General features: G+C 39.7%; 1 protein-coding gene across 1 annotated transcript in view; it reads left to right on the top strand.

Moving 5' to 3' along the window:
* Positions 1 to 7064: 7064 nt before the first annotated feature.
* DNAJB11 (DnaJ heat shock protein family (Hsp40) member B11) overlaps positions 7065 to 18853 on the top strand; it is a 452930-nt gene continuing 441141 nt past the window's right edge. The window contains exons 1-2 of the mRNA XM_044060687.1: positions 7065 to 7238; positions 7518 to 7674. Coding sequence (XP_043916622.1) covers positions 7165 to 7238; positions 7518 to 7674 — 231 coding nt within the window. The 5' untranslated portion in view covers positions 7065 to 7164. The remainder of the gene's footprint in view (positions 7239 to 7517; positions 7675 to 18853) is intronic.

An 18853-nucleotide genomic window follows, 5' to 3' on the forward strand; every position in this document is an offset into this window, starting at 1 on the left:
CAGGCTGGAAGGGAAGCACTCAGGTTCACAATTTCTTCAAGATTTAATGGCACAAAAAGGTAGATGAGCAAAACAGCAAAACGCTGATAACACTCCAAATACGTTTTCGTTCAAAAGAACTTCATCAGAATAATAAATTACATAGCAAAGGCCCATTAAATAGTTACCCCCAATCAAAAATGACCAATAAAATCACAAAATACAATTAAAAAAAAAACATTTAAAATTGCAAGTGCTGCCACCTGGTGTCAAAACATACTAATTATATCCTAAAAACAATGGCAAAAATATATATGTAAAAACTGTTCATGCAATCACTCATATAATGTCAATAAAATAGCTCAATAGTATGTTTGTAAAAATTAATAAAAATACATATTTATACTAGTAAGAAAAGTGCATTTGTAAAAGAAATGTAAGTAAATGTGTTTGTTTCAAAAGTTTATTATAGCTTGGCAATCCTGAGTTTTAGTATAGGTGCTATTGAGATTTTCTCATTTAACCCGGGGGTCCTACTTGCATCTAGGGTGATCTGCCACAATAATTCCCTATACTCAAGGATAGTCTCCCATGCACCCCCCCCCCCTACATCCTGAATAACAACCTCTAAAACAATGCATTTATTTATTTATTTATTTCGGTTTGATTACCGGGGAAGTCCACTGGGCCTAAAAGTGCCCGTTTTCAGTGGAGGCCCAGGGAGGAAAGCTCCGTAAGCAATACATATACAATGAAGGTTACATTATGTTAAAGTAAAATACAAGAATAGAATTCATACATTCAGAAATGCAGATGCATAAGATATAAATCAAACAACACAGCTAATAGATAATAGAGAACACCCATTACCGGAATATCAATTCAGTACAATATTATACAAATATCTGTAAGAATAGGAACATTTTTTTTTTTTTTTTTTTTTTTTTTTACATTGGTGGTGCTGATTCATCAGTCAGAGAAAGACTGCTGAGCCTATTTTAGGAGAGTAGAAGTAAACGCAAGCAATGTAGAATAGTCAATGGGGGCATTCAGTAGAATTTATGTAGGGTGGAAGCAGGAGCATTTCCGTTTGGATGATAGGTATAGGAATAGTTGGGTCTTGAATGATTCTATGTTGGGTATATTCCTGACAGAAGGTGGAAGAGAGTTCCATTTCTTACCTAGTGAGAAGGAGAGAAGTAGTTGGCCAGCGGGCCGTTTTGGTTTGTAGATGGAGACAAAGTTTTGGTGTTCGGATCTCAGAGATCTATTCGGGATGTATGGAGGAAGGATGTTTGTTATGGCTGGGCATTTTTCAGGGTAGAATATTAATTTGTGAGTTGTGGTTAGTTGGAGATAGTCTAGGTGGTTAGATAGTTCTAGCCAGTTTAGAGATTGTAGGGAAAGGCAGTGGTGAGTTGAGGTTTTTTGAATTAGTGGCAAATTTAGAGACCTTATTATAGCAAGTTTCAAGTTTAGAGATGATAGAAGAAGACAGATTAGTTAAGAGAGGGGCGCCGTAGAGTAGTGTAGGTAGAAGGTAGGTAGTTGCCAGGGTATGTCTAGAAGAGTTGGTAAGAAAGCAGTTGTTCCGGTAGAGCATACCTAACTTTTGCTGGATTTTCTTTATGTTTTGTTGTATGTGGATGTCAAATTTCAGGTTTTCGTCTATAGTAATGCCAAGAAGTTTTGCGGAGGGGACAACTTCAATAGCAGTGTTGGTTTGGCTTAGGACTAGGAAAGCGTTTTTGTCAAAGGAGAAAGCCCTAGTAGGAGGGAAGAGTAGTATTTTAGATTTGTTAGAGTTGAGGGAGAGATGGTTTTGTTGCATCCAGTTCTCTATAGTGGAAAATGCGATTTGGGTTTTGGTTAGTAGTTCAGATAGGTTAGAGGTGGCACAGACTAAGGTAGAGTCATCAGCGTATTGGATGACTGTTGTATCGGGGATGGCAGTGTGGAGGTTATTAATAAAGATGTTGAAAAGTAAGGGTCCTAGAATGGATCCCTGGGGAACGCCGGTTGGTGTTGGCAAGAAGGAGGAGTTAGAGTTCTTCCATCTGATGGCTTGGGATCTGTCAGATAGGTAACTGGAGAACCAGGCTAGAGAAGTGGGGGAGAGATTGAGGTTAGCGAGATGAGAGAGAAGGTGTTTATGGGAGATGGTGTCGAAAGCTTTAGATAGATCTATCAGTGGATACTAGTAGTCTGGAATCTCGAGCTTGATTGATTGTTTCTAGGAAGGATATTAAGGCAGTTATAGTGCTGTGGCCAGGGCAAAAGCCATGTTGGGTGGGTGTTAGGAGGTGATTCTGGATTAGGAAAGGCATAAGTTGGTGGTGAACACATTTTTCCAATATTTTAGATATAGGGGATAGAAGGGCGATTGGACGGAAATTGGAAATGTTGGTGCTTTTGCCACCTTTGTGAAGAGGTAGGATGTAGGCTGAGTGCCAGAGTTTGGGTACATAAGACTCTTTTAAGGATCTGTTAATGAGGATACTGATAGGGAGAGCTATGCATTCTGCAGCACATTTAAGGAAGGAGGAGGGTATATTGTCAGGGGCATTGGAGCAAGGCTTTAGTTTAGATAAGAACCTTTTTATAAAAATGGTTGAAACTGGTTTGATCTGGAAGTTAAGAGGGCAGTTGTTAGTGTTGTTGGGTAAAGTGGAAGGAGAGTTGGGAGAATTGTTTTTAGGGAAAGTTTTTGTGAGCTTAGCTATGGATTCAGTAAAGAAAGTGTTGAAGTGAGAGCTCAGCTCCAAGTCAGTTAAATTAGGGTCAGGGCAGGGGTTATTCCTGGACCCTGGATGCAGAATGGAATTGACTGATTTCCAGAATTGTTTTGGGTTTTTCATATTATTGGTTTGTAGTTTATTATAAAAGTTTTTTTTGTCTGAAGAGATTAATTTCTTTACTTGGTTGCGGAGTTGGGTATACTGAAGTAAGGTAGAAGACGTTTTTTTTTTTATGGTAAAGCTTCCAGGATGTCCCTGAGGTGCATGCTTTGTTTTGTTTCATTGGACAGCCAAGGAGCAGGATTGGCTTTGACACATTTGTTTCTTAAAGGGGCTAGGGAGTTGAGAGTATTTAGGAAGACAGAGTTAAAATGTTCAACTGCGTTGTCAAGGGGGAGAGAGTTTAGAATTTGCCAGTTTATTTGTTTAAAAATATTTGAGAAGATTGTGGGGTTGAAGTTGCGAAGGTTACGTGTTTGAATGTAGTGGTGTTGATATTGAATGGAGTTGGCTGAGCGGTGAATAAAGGCAGGGAGATGGTCACTGAAGGAGTCAGGGACAGTGCCAGAAAGAGTTATTTTGTGTGGGTGAGAGACTAAGATCCAGTCAATGATGGAACCAGGGGGATGGTTTTTGTTAGGACGAGTTGTTGAGTGGATTACTTGGGAGAAGTTGTAGAGGTTAATGGACAGGGAGGGAGAAGGTGTGTTAATTTTATTCCAATCTATGTTAACGTCACCAAGAATATAGGTTTCATATCTTATTTCAGAAGAGGCCCAATGAAGAATGTTTTCGAGGGTAGAGATGTTGTCACCTGGGGAGATATATAAGGAAATTATGCAGATGTTCTTATGTTTATTTAGTCGAAGGAGGCTTGCTGTAATTTCAGTATTTTTAAAGTGTGGGGTTGGGATTTGAAGGGGGATTAAGGAGAGTAGGTTAGAGTATGATTACAGCAGAGCCTCCACCTTTTTTATTTAAAAAACTCAAACCTTGCCTCTGGGCAGTCCAAAGAATGTTTATATAGAGCATTTTTTACATTATGTTTCTTAACATCATATATCTGCTAATAAATGCGTCTTTTCAACTTTCTTTCAGTCTTGCCCACGTAAAAGGCTTCACAGGTCTTGCACACAACTAAGTATACTAGCCCACTAGTATTACAGTTACTAAAACTTTTACCATACACCCATTTATTCCTACTTTTTAAAAAAACCCGGTCAGTGTTAGAAATAAAATTGCACTGTGTGCATGCTCCACATTTAAAAGTACCTTTTCTCTTGGTGGTGTGTGCAGGCTTCTGTTTACCCCCACCCTCCAAAAGATCTTTCAAATTTTTTTCCCTCTTATAACTGATCTTCAGGGGTCCCTTGTCAATACCTTTGAGATCCGTCAATGAAGTGAACCTGTTCCATTCCTTTGTTATTGTGTCCACTACCTTTTTAGAGTCCAAGTTAAAATCTAAAGTAAGAGATTTGGAGTAAGCCGAGGGGTTAACTTCACTTAATACGTGTTGATTTGTGTCCAGTCCTTTACCCAACAATGGGTAGTACCTGATGTGACGTAAATTACTTACATAGGTATGACTGTCCACCAGTAAGTCCTTCGGGTAACCTCTAAATAAGCTTTCAGTAAAGTCACACTCCAAAGAAAAAGCACCATCCAGAGAAGTCATTCTGGATGCTTGAATTAGCTGACCTTTGTAGATGTTTTTTTTCTGTATAAAAGGGTGGGCACTAGAGAAATTTAGATAAGAATTTGAAAACGTGTCTTTACGAAATATTTTAGACTTAATGCCCTCCACTGTCTTAATTAGACTCACATCCACAAAAATCAAGTCTATCCATATTTATAGAACTGGTAAATTCCAAAAAGGTGGTAGTAGTATCCAAATAGTTCAAAACTTCATGTAACTTCTCCTCGGTATCAATCCAAAAAATAGCTATATCATCTAAAAATCTCTGATAGTGGGACCAACAGTTGCTATATACAGATTTTAAAACATATTTTTTCTCCCACCAAGCTAAAAATATATTGGCGTATGTTGGGGCACAATTTGCCCCCATAGCTACGCCCTTGCTTTGATGAAAGAATTCCCCTGCATAAAAAATGAAATTGTTTTTTAATACCATTTCCATCAGTTGTAAAATGACTGACAACTGGTCCGTAGATGGACAGGCCTTATCTAGTAAGGCTTCCTCCAACCAGGCTAATCCTAAGTCCTGGGGAATAACAGTGAACAAATCTTTAATATCAATCGTGACAAAAATAGTATAGTCAAAGCAATGGCCAGTTTTAATTCCCTTTAAAATGTCCCAGGAATCTTTTAAAATAGTCTTTTCTATGCCCCAAATTGACTTTAATTTTATGTCAAGAAACTTTGCTATGGGTGCAGTCTTTGACCCTTTGGCCGAAACAATTGGTCTTAAAGGCGGGGGTCAGTAGGGGCCTTGTGTACCTTAGATATGCCCAAAATAGTAGCTATTCTGGGTTGAGCTACATGTAAATACTTGTGGGTGTCCAGGTCATTCAATTCATCCCACAGAAAGTCATCAATGACCAAATCGATTTTTTTATATGCAACAAAAATCTCATTTCTGGACACCCTCCTGTATGTACTAGAATCACCCAAAATGTCTAACATCTTGCCTTCATAGATAACATTGTCCATCAAAACGGACCCCCCTCCCTTGTCTGGTTTCATTACACGCACATTGTGCTTCTGTTTAAGTTCCTTTAGGACCAACCATTCCCTAGCTGTGAGGTTGTGTTTAAACCTATAAGGGGAAGCACAGATAGCCTGTCTTAATTCTTTTTCTACTACCATTTCAATTTTTTTAATTTGGAGGTGTATAACCTCCTATTATGACAAGACAGTCACCTACTACTCTCTATGCTCCTTCACTTCTTAGTCCTAGACTTTCCACTGTGCAATTCCTTAAACCTCTTGCATTGGAGGCAGCATGGGATATATGCAAATGACTCTTTAAGGACATCAGGTGTTTCAGCTATATAGTAATTCTGAATGCCCATGACTTTTTTCTTTTTAAGTCTATTTATAGACAAATTCAGGATTGACCATAAATAGACTTGAAAAAAGTCATGGACGTTCAGAATGGGTCTATATTACCAACTCGAACTAACTGAAATGCTAATACCATTTCATCAACACATATGTCGAATGCACAGGTAAGCGAACGGCCACATCACCAATTTTTTCTTGGGGGAAAAAGTTTGGCTGTTGTTGTGAATTTGCCCTTTTCCCCACTGTAGTGCGATCTCTAAGTTACTACATTTAGTTGGGGGCAAAGCCCCCTACTTTATAATGTTTGTACTGGTGTGTCGTGTGTAGTTGGCCTACCGATTTTTTTCTGTGGCTGTTAGCTTACCTGTGCGTTCGATACATATGTGTCGATGAAACGGTATTTGCGTTTCAGTTCGTTCGAATTGCTAATATAGACCCAGTCAGAAATGCCATATAGCTGGAACACTTCATGTCCTTAAAGGGTCATTTGCATATATCCCATGTTGCCTCCAATACAAGAGGTTTAAGGAATCACACAGTGGAAAGTCCAGCCTTGCTAAATTTTTCTTATTTTTTTTACTGATTGGTGTTTCTTTATGACCTTTTTACTCTTGTTTTAGCCACTTCTTAGTCCTGGAAACATGCTACCTGCAGTCCTATTTTGTAATATGGCTTTTATATTAAATTTCTACACCTCCTGTAGACTGCAAAAGAAACTGCTTGAAATAGTACAGCTGCCGGGTCTCCCCGGGCTTCCGCTGAAAAAGGGCAATAGTCCAGTCGAACTATCCCGGCCAACAAATGTCAAATAAATAAATAAATAAATAACTTGAGACTGATGGCCAGGAACACTTTAAATATAAATACTACTAACAGAAGAAGTTGACAGAATAAGATAATGTGAAACAGCATGCATTTTCTGAAGTAAAGTACGTATATAACTCTAATTACTGTTATTATTTATTAAACGCAATCCACCAACTTTCCTCCTAAAATCATCAGTTTTAGAAGGGATAATAGGGGCAGAGCAAAATGTTGAGACATAATCAGGAACGTGCCTTAAAATCACGGAAAGTTGAGAGAGTATGTTGAGAGCTATGAGCTACAATGCTTGACTATGCGCAAGCCACCAAGCACTTTTTATTATGTAGTTATTAGTCTGTTAATAAACAGCATCGGAAGTGACAGCGTAATTTGCACACACTGTATAAGCAACCATGAAACCATTAATAGTTCCAACCTTCACTTCACAAATGAATAAGAGAAGCCCCGCCCAGAGGCCGGGCTGATTCTAATTGGAGGAGGCGGTGCTGAGCCAGCTGGAGGAAGTAGTTCTTTTTGGGGACGGTGACGTGCCTTGAAGTAGTGGTGGTATATTTGGCTTTTTTGAAGTACCAAGTGGAATTGTAATAGTCTAGTAATATGAGTGCTGAGCCGATTAATATTCGAAATATTTGTGTACTACTAGTCTGCCTCATTGGGGCTGTTCTAGCAGGGTGAGTGCATAAAATGGTTGGGATTCGAATTAGTACCCTTGTAGAAAGTAGAGTGTGACTGATGGGCTTACACAAGGAAGACCGATTTTTTGTTATCCTTATAACTTGGTTCTGTTTTGTAAAAGGGATTGTTTACTATCCTTGTCTTTTGAGTACATAGTAATGTTCATGCTGGGTTATTTATATCTGTGCATTGTATGTCCCGTTCCTTGTGACGGACATAAATATGTGGATTGTATGTAGTGACAGTGCTTTTTTCCTCTTTTCCTCAACGTGCAGGAGAGACTTTTATAAGATCTTGGGAGTACCTAGAAGCGCCTCCGTTAGAGATATCAAGAAAGCTTATCGTAAACTTGCCTTGCAGCTGCACCCAGATCGGAACCAAGATGACCCCAATGCACAGGAAAAGTTTCAGGATTTGGGAGCTGCTTACGAGGTAAATGCTTGTAGATGTGAGATTATGTATTTCTGTACAGGGTGCAGGCGTAATATTACTATGATTTTTAGATGCTGCAGTCCCAGTGCTTTGAAGTATTGATCTGTCCTTGTCTTTTCTGGCTTTGGAACCCTGTCAGTGAAACACCTATTTTCTGTGTATAATTTATAGTATGCTTATTTTCATGGAGTGTGTGAAATATAGACTGGAAAAAAATGTACCTTGATTTTCCTGTTCATTTGATTGGGTAGGGAATACCTCCTGGCTCCGTGTAAAACAGGTGGACCAGTTAGTTGTCTTATTGCCAAACGGTTGCTTGAAGCAGTTGAGCACATTGAATGGTTGTTCCTACCCCGCTGAGGCCGGTAGCTGTGTGGCTGCTCCTGATTGGCTGTGACGTAAACGGGAAAGGTCATCATGCTGCTTGTCAGAGTGATACTAGTTACCTTCCCTTTCCATTACATTGTATTTCTCTCTGTGTGTGTGTGTGTACTCGGGTTTTCCTGTGAGACTGTCATTGTAAACTAGTCACTCTTACTAATGTTTTGCTGTTTAATACGCATAATGTAGTCTATATACATTAAACTACATTATGTATTAAACTGCACATAATGTAATTTAATACATAAAGACTTTTCAAATAGCCGCATGAATGGCTCGTTAAAAACTGATGTCACTCTGATTTTTTGCATTAGTTCATTGTATACTTGGTATCTTTTTTTTATTAATAGCCAAGTCACGTTGAAAGTGTCTGTCACATTCACTGTTAAGAATTTTTTTAATGAAATCCATTTGTAATACTGAATCATAATCAAAAGAATGGGAGACACAGTTTTCAACTTTTTTGTTGCCTGGTGTATTTTCTTACATATAAACGGACTTGGCATTTACTGTTATTCAGGACTAGTCTTAGTAATTTTTGGACCACCCAACAAACTTCATGTTGGGAACCCACAACAAGGTTATTCCAATACTGTAACAAGTTTTTTTTCTGACATTGTCTGAATATATTGCATTTTGATAAATTATGGTGTTTGACCCAAAACCCAGCTCCTTTGTTTACCTCAATAGACAATGCTTTTAAGGTGCTCAGTAATGCATATTCAGCTTCAGTCAAAAATAATTCTGTAACGTGGTCAGCCATTAAAATTAGCATTTTTCCTCTGGAAACATGGGATTTTGTTTATGATTTAAATGAAGATAATATCAGTGCATTAGTTGCACATCAGTACTACCACTCAAATTCAGGACTGTAACCATGATTTTTGGAACCAAGCACTAATCTGAGTATAGTCACTCTTTGCTCCCCCTTATTCCCACCCTTAAGACAGTGAATACTTTAGGCTACAATACACATTTTTGAGATACAGCTGTATGAAATTTAAGGAAGTTATTGTAAGAAAGCCTTTGTTCCTGAGTCTTTTGCTGGCCGTGAAAATTGTAATACTTCTAAAACAACTCCACTCCATGATTAAAGACCTCTTTCTAGTAGTGCTCTAGTATGTGCTTTTTCAGTGTGTGTCCAGGATTATTTCTTTTTCTTCCAGTCATCCTAAAACCTCTTCCATCTGGTCACTTACTTGTCCTATTTGTTCCTCAGGAGCAAGAGCACAACAGACCATTTTTTCATTTGGTGTGAGAGCTGAGTGAACTGGAAGTAAGAAATGCCATCTGTGTATCTGGGGTAGGGTTTTGCTCACCTGATCCCTCACTGTGGTGGATTGCAGGCACTGGATTTGCTGTTAGTGGTGGGTGCACACATGCAGACTCCCTTGATAGTAGTACACTGCTATGGTGTAGGCTGTCTAGGCTCTGTGCTGTGGACGTTATGCTTGCAGTCCTGCAGATATTGTTGGTTTAGCTAAATTTCCCTAAGTAGTAGTATAAATGCAGCCTCGAGTCTCCTCTGAAAAGAAGCTACTAGCCTAGTGGGACTAACTCTGTTGACAAAGGATAACTAAAATAAAATAAAAATAAATAGTATGATAGAAAACAAATGCAATTTATCATAAATATCTACAGTATGGAGTTTGAGCTTGTTTTTTTGTTAAGTATAGTTTTTTTAACGCCTCTGTAATTTTAGGCCCTTCTTTTGATTTCCATTTCCTTGTAATGCTTTTCTTGGCCACCAGCAAAAACAGATCCAACAATTTTCTCTTTCCTAGAAACTTCATTTCCGTATCTCATGAAAGCAGGAATAATGTCCTTAATACCTTAATTTGCACTCCCGTCAGTTAAAATTTTTTAATTAATTTGCCTTGAATGTTGCTAACTTTAAGCAATCTCAAAAATATTCTCACAATTTCCTTCCTGCTGGCAACACCTCTGGGAAACATTAGGGAATATTCTATTCAGTTTAGCTGGTGTATAGAAATGTCAGTGCAAGCACTTTCATTTATGTTTTATTTATTTTCATTTGTTCACTGAGGTAGAGCGCTAATCTATTCTGACTCCTTTCATTCTCAGCCCAGGGTCAAAAACTGACCAGATATATAAAATGGCCAAAGAGTGCAATAACACAGGTGACAGTTAAACAGTAAAGTAATGTTTTAGTGAATCCAAAAAATTAATTTCCAATGTATTGATTTGGTGGCATATATATGGGCCTTGCATGTCTCTACCCATTGTTTTATCTATATGCTTTGGTCTAGTTTTCCTTCCCGTTCCTTCCTTGTTTTATCTGTTAGTCCCATGTAGTTGTCATGAAGTGCACTTTACCCTCATACTGATACTTTTTTATGTATTCTGTAGTTAAGTTTTGTCATAAACTTTACTAAATCTGACAATTTCTCCCTAATTTCAATGATCTTTCCCTTCCCTTCTGTATTCTGTTTCTAATCCCATGCAAGACAGAGGGTCTATGTAAGTTTTTAAAGGTGGGTTTGGCCTAACTCTATTCTGTTACCTAATCAGTGCAATGCAGTTATTCACAATATCTGAGCTCTTTTTATGTTTATCTTATACCAGTTAGCACTTGTGGCTTCTAATTCCCTTCTGTCCTTAGCATGTAAATTCATACATATGGGAATCATTTCAGTTTTCCATGTCTTAACTTTAGTCCTTAGATGCTTCCTTTATAATTTTGTGATCGTAATACTAAACATGATTCGTCATTATTATCCTGCCTGTGTAATTGATTCCAAAACCTCCACCCATTTCTGTCCCTACTGTTTGTTTCCCTTTTATAGCTTGTCAACCCCATCCATCTTGGGAGAAAGTCTCATCTTGCATTATGTATACCATTAATAGTTGGATTGTTTCTGAATAACACTGAGTCAGTATCATCTTTTCCCTTTTTGTCTTTTTTGTGTATCTACAAATTTACTCTGAGATTGACTGCTAGGATTGGCTGGCATGACTGTCCTGGAGAAAGGAGATTTGGCCTGAAGGAGGGTTCTGGCAAGGTATGCATGGTCATTAAGTCTTAATAGCCCGTGAATGTTTATGAATCTAATCACAGGAACTAGCTGGGTAGCACACAGACATATGGGATGCAATACCTTGTGCATTGCAGACCACCTGGCAGTTGATTGAGAAACCCTTTTTGGTGATGTACTGTAAACCATGTGGAGCAGGTGATGTCCTGATGATGGATTTGGTGTAATCGGTGGCCACTAGGACCTTGTTGTAAAGTGCTGAGAATAGTGTTGGTTCTTTGCTGTCTTTGTAAACCATATATGCTCCTCCACATGCTGCAGTATCACTTTGGGTGATCTATGCAGGATCTATGAGGCTGATGCCTGCAAAATTCTTAGTGTGCCCGAAGGCTGCTAAAAGGTCCCTGTAGCAAGGATGATTAGTGCTATACAAAGTTGAGTATCTACAAGGGTGATGAATCTAATTTTCCCCCCTTCATGTGGTTGAGACAAATCTACTAACTCCAGTTTGTCAACCTCTGTGGATAGAGACACCAATGTTTTGGTCATTAAGATGACTGTAAGTTGTCCACTGGTAGATCCATATGCACCACAGAAGATGACAACTTGCAAAGTCACGGGCACTGCCTCCAAGAGCAGCCCGTAACTCTTGTTCGACTAAAGCTGTTGCTTTTCCTAGCATATTAGAATGGGAGAATCTCCTGTTGTTGTTGTGTTGGCTTTTCCCGGTTAGGGGTCGCCACTGCCAGAGATCAGAATTATGATGGTCTCGGTTCATATCACTGGATTTTTGTCTCTCAATCACTTTGCCATGTTTAATGTCATAATTTGAATTCATAATGACTCCCATTTGTTTGATAGTGCTCATTTGCATAGCATAGCAGTATTTGTCCTGTAGCATGATCTTAGTCTTCCTCCCGATGTGCTGCTGTTCAGTGTAATGTTTCTGAATATTCCCTAAATTCATAACTGGTATTCAACATAATCACAAATTAGCAAGTCATACGTATGTGTGTGTCTGCGTGCACACGTGCAAGTGTGCTGTGTTTGAAAATAGAAGTATGATGTAGCAAATATAATGTATGTTCATGTTGGGTTTTTTTGGTTGGGGGGGGGGGGGTAGTTAGAGATATTTGATTATCCAGTCATGTGAGTTCCACAATGAAGTGGGCTTGACTGGAGACTACAAACAATCCAGGCAAGTTAGTTGCTGACAGCATGGGAAATGGTGAAGTAACTAGTGTGTGTGAAGTAACTAGTGTGTGTGTGTGAGAGAGACTGAGACTGATACAGTGATTCTGTTACAAGTATAAAGTCTGGTAAGGCACAGACAAGCTTTCTTAAAAGTGCTGGTTACATGTGGCAGCAGTAATTCAGAGAGTGATTTTTTTTTTTTCTTGGACAGTAGAATGGGCTAGTAACTTTGTTTTAACGGAGTGTGAAGTGCAGTTCAGTTTGCATACAGAACATTTTTTTTGCACTCTAGGTCAATATTTTTTTTCTTTTATTTTGTCTTTCTCCTATTTTCTTTTAAGAAGTTGCAATGTTTGTCAGACCCCATGCAGCTATGTAGGCAATCTGGGACCTCTGAGCCATTGCTTTTGCATGTGCCTAATGCAGTTACAAGAGGAAGGAAAGAAACGGGAGAAGTCCATTCTGCAAATATTACATTCTTGCATTTACCTTGTAGCGTGTGTCAATAAAATTAACTAAGAAGCATCAGACTACCATTACATATAAGAATTTTTTTAGCCGGTCTGTAATCTGCTCAACATTGTGACTCATGTTAAGGTTCTAAATATTATACCTCTTGATAACCTGGCCTGATATAAAACAGTATACGTGTCTGTATTTTTTTATTTTTTTTGCTTGAAATGTGCTTAAATCCCATAGGTGGATAAGCGAAAGCTAAAAATATACTTTAAGGCAGGGATCTCAAAATAATGACCGTTGGACCTCAAGCAGCTCATACGGCAGCATATTTGTAACATCCCCCTTCCTGTAATGCATTTTATGTTCTGAGAATAGGAGTTTTTAACTTTCCTGTGCACTTAGAATGGAAGCAAAACATTACTGTTTTACTTGTCAGTAAATTTGAGTTTGTGACCATTTTTTTTTTGTTTTTGCCATCTGTTGTATGAGACATTTTGGCTACAGGCAGTGCTTAAGTTTAAATTGTATGTTAATGTGTTAGGTGCCGTGCTTTACTGTTAAATGTTTGGGACTGAGATTGTCCTTTTATACAAACAGACCTGTGTAGCTGGTGTTTTAGAAAAAGTGCTTTCTGTGTACAACAGGAACTTGTATGTTCTTTGACTCTAAAGTTTTTGTGGAGGAGGAAGGCGGCAGGACTGCTAACGCACTGCTCTGCAAATTTTTCCTATTCCAGGAGATAAAATGTAATGGGTATAATATATGAGCCATTGAGGCAAACCTGCAGTGAAAATTCCTAAAAAAAAATTAATGTCTGATATTTTTGCACACTGTACATGGTATGCACAGAGACGCCTGCTAAAAGGTCTGACCAAGTCATTTTTTTTTTACAAAAGCAGGATTGAAACTTTGGCTGTTCTTGGTGTGTGATGCTCTTCTGAGTTCATGGCATGTTTAGTCACAGTAGAGGAAGCTTCTCTTTCCTGTGTGTGTACTTCTTCCTCTATACTTGGCCTTTAAATCTGAAATGTTCATTCTTAATGGCTATTAACTGTGCTATAGGATGACACATCTTTCCTGTGCACTTAGAATGGAAGTATTACATATTACAACTTTACTTGTCAGTAAATTTGAGTTTCAGTGACCATATTTATTCAGCTTTTAAGGTACTAATTTGTTGCATAGTGAAGCAACATGTATTGCATATGGGACACAAAATTATGTATGCTAAAACTTGCCAGTGATGTAGAAATCCCTCCCCCCTTTCATTGGAGGGTATTGTGCCCCATGCATGCCTCTGTTTAGTATGAACAAGTCTGGAGTCATTTTATCACTGTGTTAATGGGGAAAGTGGATTAAATAACTCAAGTTATTAGCATATCCTTTCTTTTTCTGGCCTTGACAGATGTCTCTCTGACTCCAAGATAACATTAATTTAACAGCGGGTCAGTAACCTGAATTTTTTCAGGCTTACTTAAAAAAAACTTTATCTGTGCTTGTACTAATCATTTAAGTAGTACACATCAGCATTCTCTTCAGCCATGCAACTGACCTTTGTAGAAGAAAAAGCTGACTTTTAGGACTGTGCCTGTAAGAGATTGCTAACATTGTAAGTTTTTTTAAATAAAAGAAAGTGAGTATAGTTTAGTTGTGCTCTTCGTTAAAATGCTAACGCCTGGACAAAATGTGTAGTTGAATATATGGAGTTCATCTTGTCATGCCATGTAAATGTCTTGGTCTCAGAAAATACCGACGCCGTAATTTATAGATTTTGTGAAACAATTAAAAAAGTTAGTGTTGGTCTGGCACTATTGCAGATAAATATGCATACTATGTTGGTTCAGAATATACATTTTCTTTACTAGAGTCTTTCCTTTGTGTGTTACACTTAATGAGCTATGAGTTGCCACCTCCTACAGGGCACTTAGTTTGTGAGTGACAAAATCAATTTTGCTAAATGTTAAGGTTCTATTGAATCCTTTATTTAAGGTGGGCCAATGGGGAAAATAACTCTTAAAAGAAATGTTATTGTATTGGTATTGCACACTTTTGCTTGGTGCAATACATGTGTAATTAAAGACATGTTCAGTGGGGCAAATGGCTACAAATCTAGAATAACCACACAAGGTGATTTTTCTCTCACTTTTTCCTCTTATTTTCTTCTATTCTGCAGTGAATGTAGGAATGTTTTCTGTATGAAGTACCTGGCTGTTTCAAATGTGGCTGGGACTGGTGAGTATAGTCTGGCATTGTAGCATTCTGCAGTTGTATGCTGTGGTCAAGTAAGTTAACCAGAGCAGAGTTCTGTGTCACATCTGAAAGATGAACTTACTCCATTGCATATGCCCTCTTCCAGCCAAGTGATTTTTTTCCCCTTCTGTAGACAGATTGGGACAGTGGTGATGGATTGTGTCCATTTTTCTTTTGTACTTCTATTTTGTTTACATGACTACCTTTCTAGGGTTTAATCTATTTCATTCATTTCTTGTAAAAATCATCCAGACTAAATACTGGTCATGTCTTGGCATATCTGAAGGGGTGGGCACATCTCCATCTCTGCCTGGGTAGCAGACTATGATGGTGCATGGGGGGGGGTAAAACTGCTCGAGTTATAGATGGGGGAATAAGTAAACTAGGTTCTGCCTCCCCATGGAGAAGACGGAGCATTCATTAGCTTTTGCACCATGTGCATCCTGGTTTCACTGCACAGAAGACATCCAGCCTTTCCTGGGTGTTTGTAGTGTATCGGTAGCTGCCCTGATCACCCCTCATTCAGTCAACCCTTCTGTAACCCAGGGATGTTTCATGTCTTGGGTGTTGGTATTGCAAATAGAACTCTGCTTTTCAGCCACCAGACTCACTGTAGCAATTTGCAGAGCCTTTTCTTGAGTAGCTGTTTAGAACTATTTTATTAAATGTGCTTCATTGGTGGGAGAGGAGTACATGCAAAAAACGACTTTGTTTTTAATGACAGTGGGAACATTTTTAAGACCTACATTTGATGTCAGTTCCTCAAAAGATGGGTTTGGCATCTGATCTTGGATCTGACTTTGGCTGCTTTTAAACTTCTGGATCCTCTGGTCAGGCTCCTCCCCTTACCCATAATCCCCTGTTGTCCTCAAAATTACCCCATATCTCATTTGCTGCTTGTAGTGAACAGATGCGGTACACTTGGCTTGAGCTGGCTTCAGCTAAATTATCTTTTTTTCTTATTTTTCATGATGGTGCTTGTTCTTCTTGTCAAGCAGTCTTCTTCTTCTTCTTTCAGCTTTTCCCGGTTAGGGGTCACCACAGTGGATCATCTGTCCGCTCATGATTGGCAGTGGAGTTTTACAGTGTTGAGTTGCCAGCCCAGCGCCCAACCTTCTACAGAAGGCACGCACTCACACCTAGGGCCAATTTAGAGTGTCCAATCCACCTACTGCATGTCTTTGCGATGTGGGAGGAAACCGGAGCACCAGGAGGAAACCCACGCGACCACAGGAAGGACATGCAGACTCCGCACAGAAGGCACCCTAGCTGAGGATCGAACCGGAGAACCTCTTGCTGTGAGGCGATAATGCTAACCACTGCACCACCGTGGCCGCCCCTCTTCTTGTCAAGCAGTACTTTCCTAATTTCTCTTTAACCTTTGTCTTAGCCTTAAATTTTTGGTTGGCGCAAAGGGTTGCATTCCATTTGTCTTGCACCTTTGGCACATTCTCTCTCTTTCCTTCTTTTAGTCTTGGGTTACCTGCTGTTGGGTATTACTTCTTACCATTGTTATTATGGCGATAGGCTTACCTTTTTGATAAATGTACCATTGCTGATATTTACAGTAAAAAAAGAAAATTCTGTCAAATCTGCTTTTTCTCCTTTTTAATTGAGTAAATCATGTCTGACAAGCCACCATGGTTCAATTCGAACGAACACCAGAAATGTTTATTGCTCGAGCACTGCCCATTTGGAGGAAGGTTTTTCTATTTGTACAGCCTTTGGCCACCTGACTGTGATTGAACATAGAAATAAGCTGGTATTGAAGGAACTTCTCCATCGTTCGGTGGGTGAATCATCCAAGTCTGTTTTTTCTCTATCTGAAGCTTCCCGGTCCAGTAAGAATTCATCAGACAAATACAGAGGGGAGAAGAATGACAGGAAAACGGAAGCACACCCCTGATCACTGTCCTTCATCTTGATTGTCTTCAGCTTCAAACAGCATCCAGGTCATTGGATCCTACTCCTCCTCTGGATCTGATGTCAGTAAGAACCAGAACCCCACCTTACTGGAGCCGATCTTTCCCAGGCTGCATTCCCCTTTTCTTCAAGAGAGACAGACTGACACAAATGTCGTTAAGACCTCCTTCTTCTTCGTCCTTCCTATGGTCTGTTAGATCTACCAGAAGCCTGATGGAAGCAGATGTGGATAGAATGATGAGGAAGATCCTCAGGACTCAAATTCAGCTGGGGATTCTCCCGGTAAACTGATGAGCTTAGGCCCTTCAGCCCTTTCTGTGGTTTCTCCTACCCTGATCTGCAACTGTCTTTTGGGGTCATTTGATCTGAGATTGCCTCGAGATGTCTGTGTTGGATACAAAGGTATGGTCATCTTCAACTCTAGTTGACTTCTCTGATTCCGTTGGTTCTGAGCTCCTCAGATCTGGAGGGATCTTTGAGCCAAAGCTTTGGTGCCATCTCTGGGAATAATGGATCAACTCAAATTGACCAGAGCCATTCCTTCCACTTGGGACTTCTGCATTGTATAGTTTGCTGTGGCTTCTTCTCTGCGCATAGTTGATCTGATTTCCTGGCCATTCATGAGTAAAGGTCTCTGCTTCTGCTGGGATATTTTGGGGTTCTCCTTCTGCTTTCGAGGCAGTCAAGAGAGCTGTCTCCATGCTGGTGGATCGGACTTCTCTTGCTGTCTGGGCTCCTCCCACCTTCCTTCATAATCTGTCCTATCAGGACAGTCCGTTCCTGTTACCCTTGAGACATTCCACATACAGGACAGTCTGTTCCTGTTGGCTTTTGAGACATTCCACATAAAGGACACCCAACAGTCTTCCAAGTCCTCTCTGGAGCATTCCAACGCTGAAACTTCTCGGAAGAGGAAGCACTTTGACTTCCCTTAGGAGTCTATCACAGGAGACACTAATTTTGATGAAGGGAAGGGATCCCCCAGATCACCACTTTGAGGACATTCGATTTGGGGAGATCCTGGAGCCGTTTGGACAATAAGGTTAGCCTGTCGAAACCCCCCCTCCCAAGAGGAGTCTGAGTTTCTTGAAGCTTTTGGATCTAGCTCAGCTACTTCTTGTATGGTCTCTCCTGCCGATGAGATGCTCAGCCTGAACTCTTGATGCACATGGAAGGAACTAGATGTGATGGAACTAAAAAAAGCCAAATAAATGCCTTGTTGCTCCAAAAGGCAGGCAGTGTTGGAGCAAAGGCCCAGATATGGACGTCATGGTAGTGGCAGCAGCTACCCAAAGAGGAGCTCATTGAGGAGAGCTCATCTGTACATCCCCCTAACAGAGAGTCTAGGGCTTTGGTTAGATATGGGAAGTGAGTCTACACTTCAGCTACCTTTGCCTTAAGGTTGCTAAATTATTTGGCACGTATTACAAGGCTTTCAGAGAAACTTGACAAAGTAGCTGTCAAAATCTGTCACATGGTACGTCTGCAGAGAACAAGAAAACCATGAGCTTGCAGCTGGCCATCCTTCAGTCTCTATCAAATACCTTCATGTGTCTGATATCCAACACAACCAAGGACACTTTTTGAGAGCTGAAAGTACAGGCATTATCATGAGGAGACCTGCTTGGATGAACTTGTTTGGCTTTTGGAAATCATCAAGACTTCTTTATTAATGCCCTTTATGATGATTCAACTCTTTTCAGTCCCGAGGTTAAAGACGCACTCTCCAAAAGTCAACATGGCAGAAAAACCCTTTCTGTCATAGAAATATGTTTTTCTACCCCCAGTGAACCTTCTCTAGAAACCAGAAAGAGGTTAAGAAGCTGTAGTTCTGGAAGTTTCAAGGGTTCTTCCTGGATGCTTTTGGATATGGATTCCCTATTTGCAGCGGGGAAATTTTAATAGTGGACCTCGTCCTTGAGGCATAGGAGGCCTGCAAAATGAAGGCTTCAGGGGTCCCTTCTCTGAGAGGCCTT

This window comes from Protopterus annectens, chromosome 2.part0 (genome assembly GCF_019279795.1).
Source record: "Protopterus annectens isolate FY-2018-M chromosome 2.part0, PAN1.0, whole genome shotgun sequence".
In the NCBI taxonomy this organism is placed as follows: Eukaryota; Metazoa; Chordata; order Ceratodontiformes; family Protopteridae; genus Protopterus; species Protopterus annectens.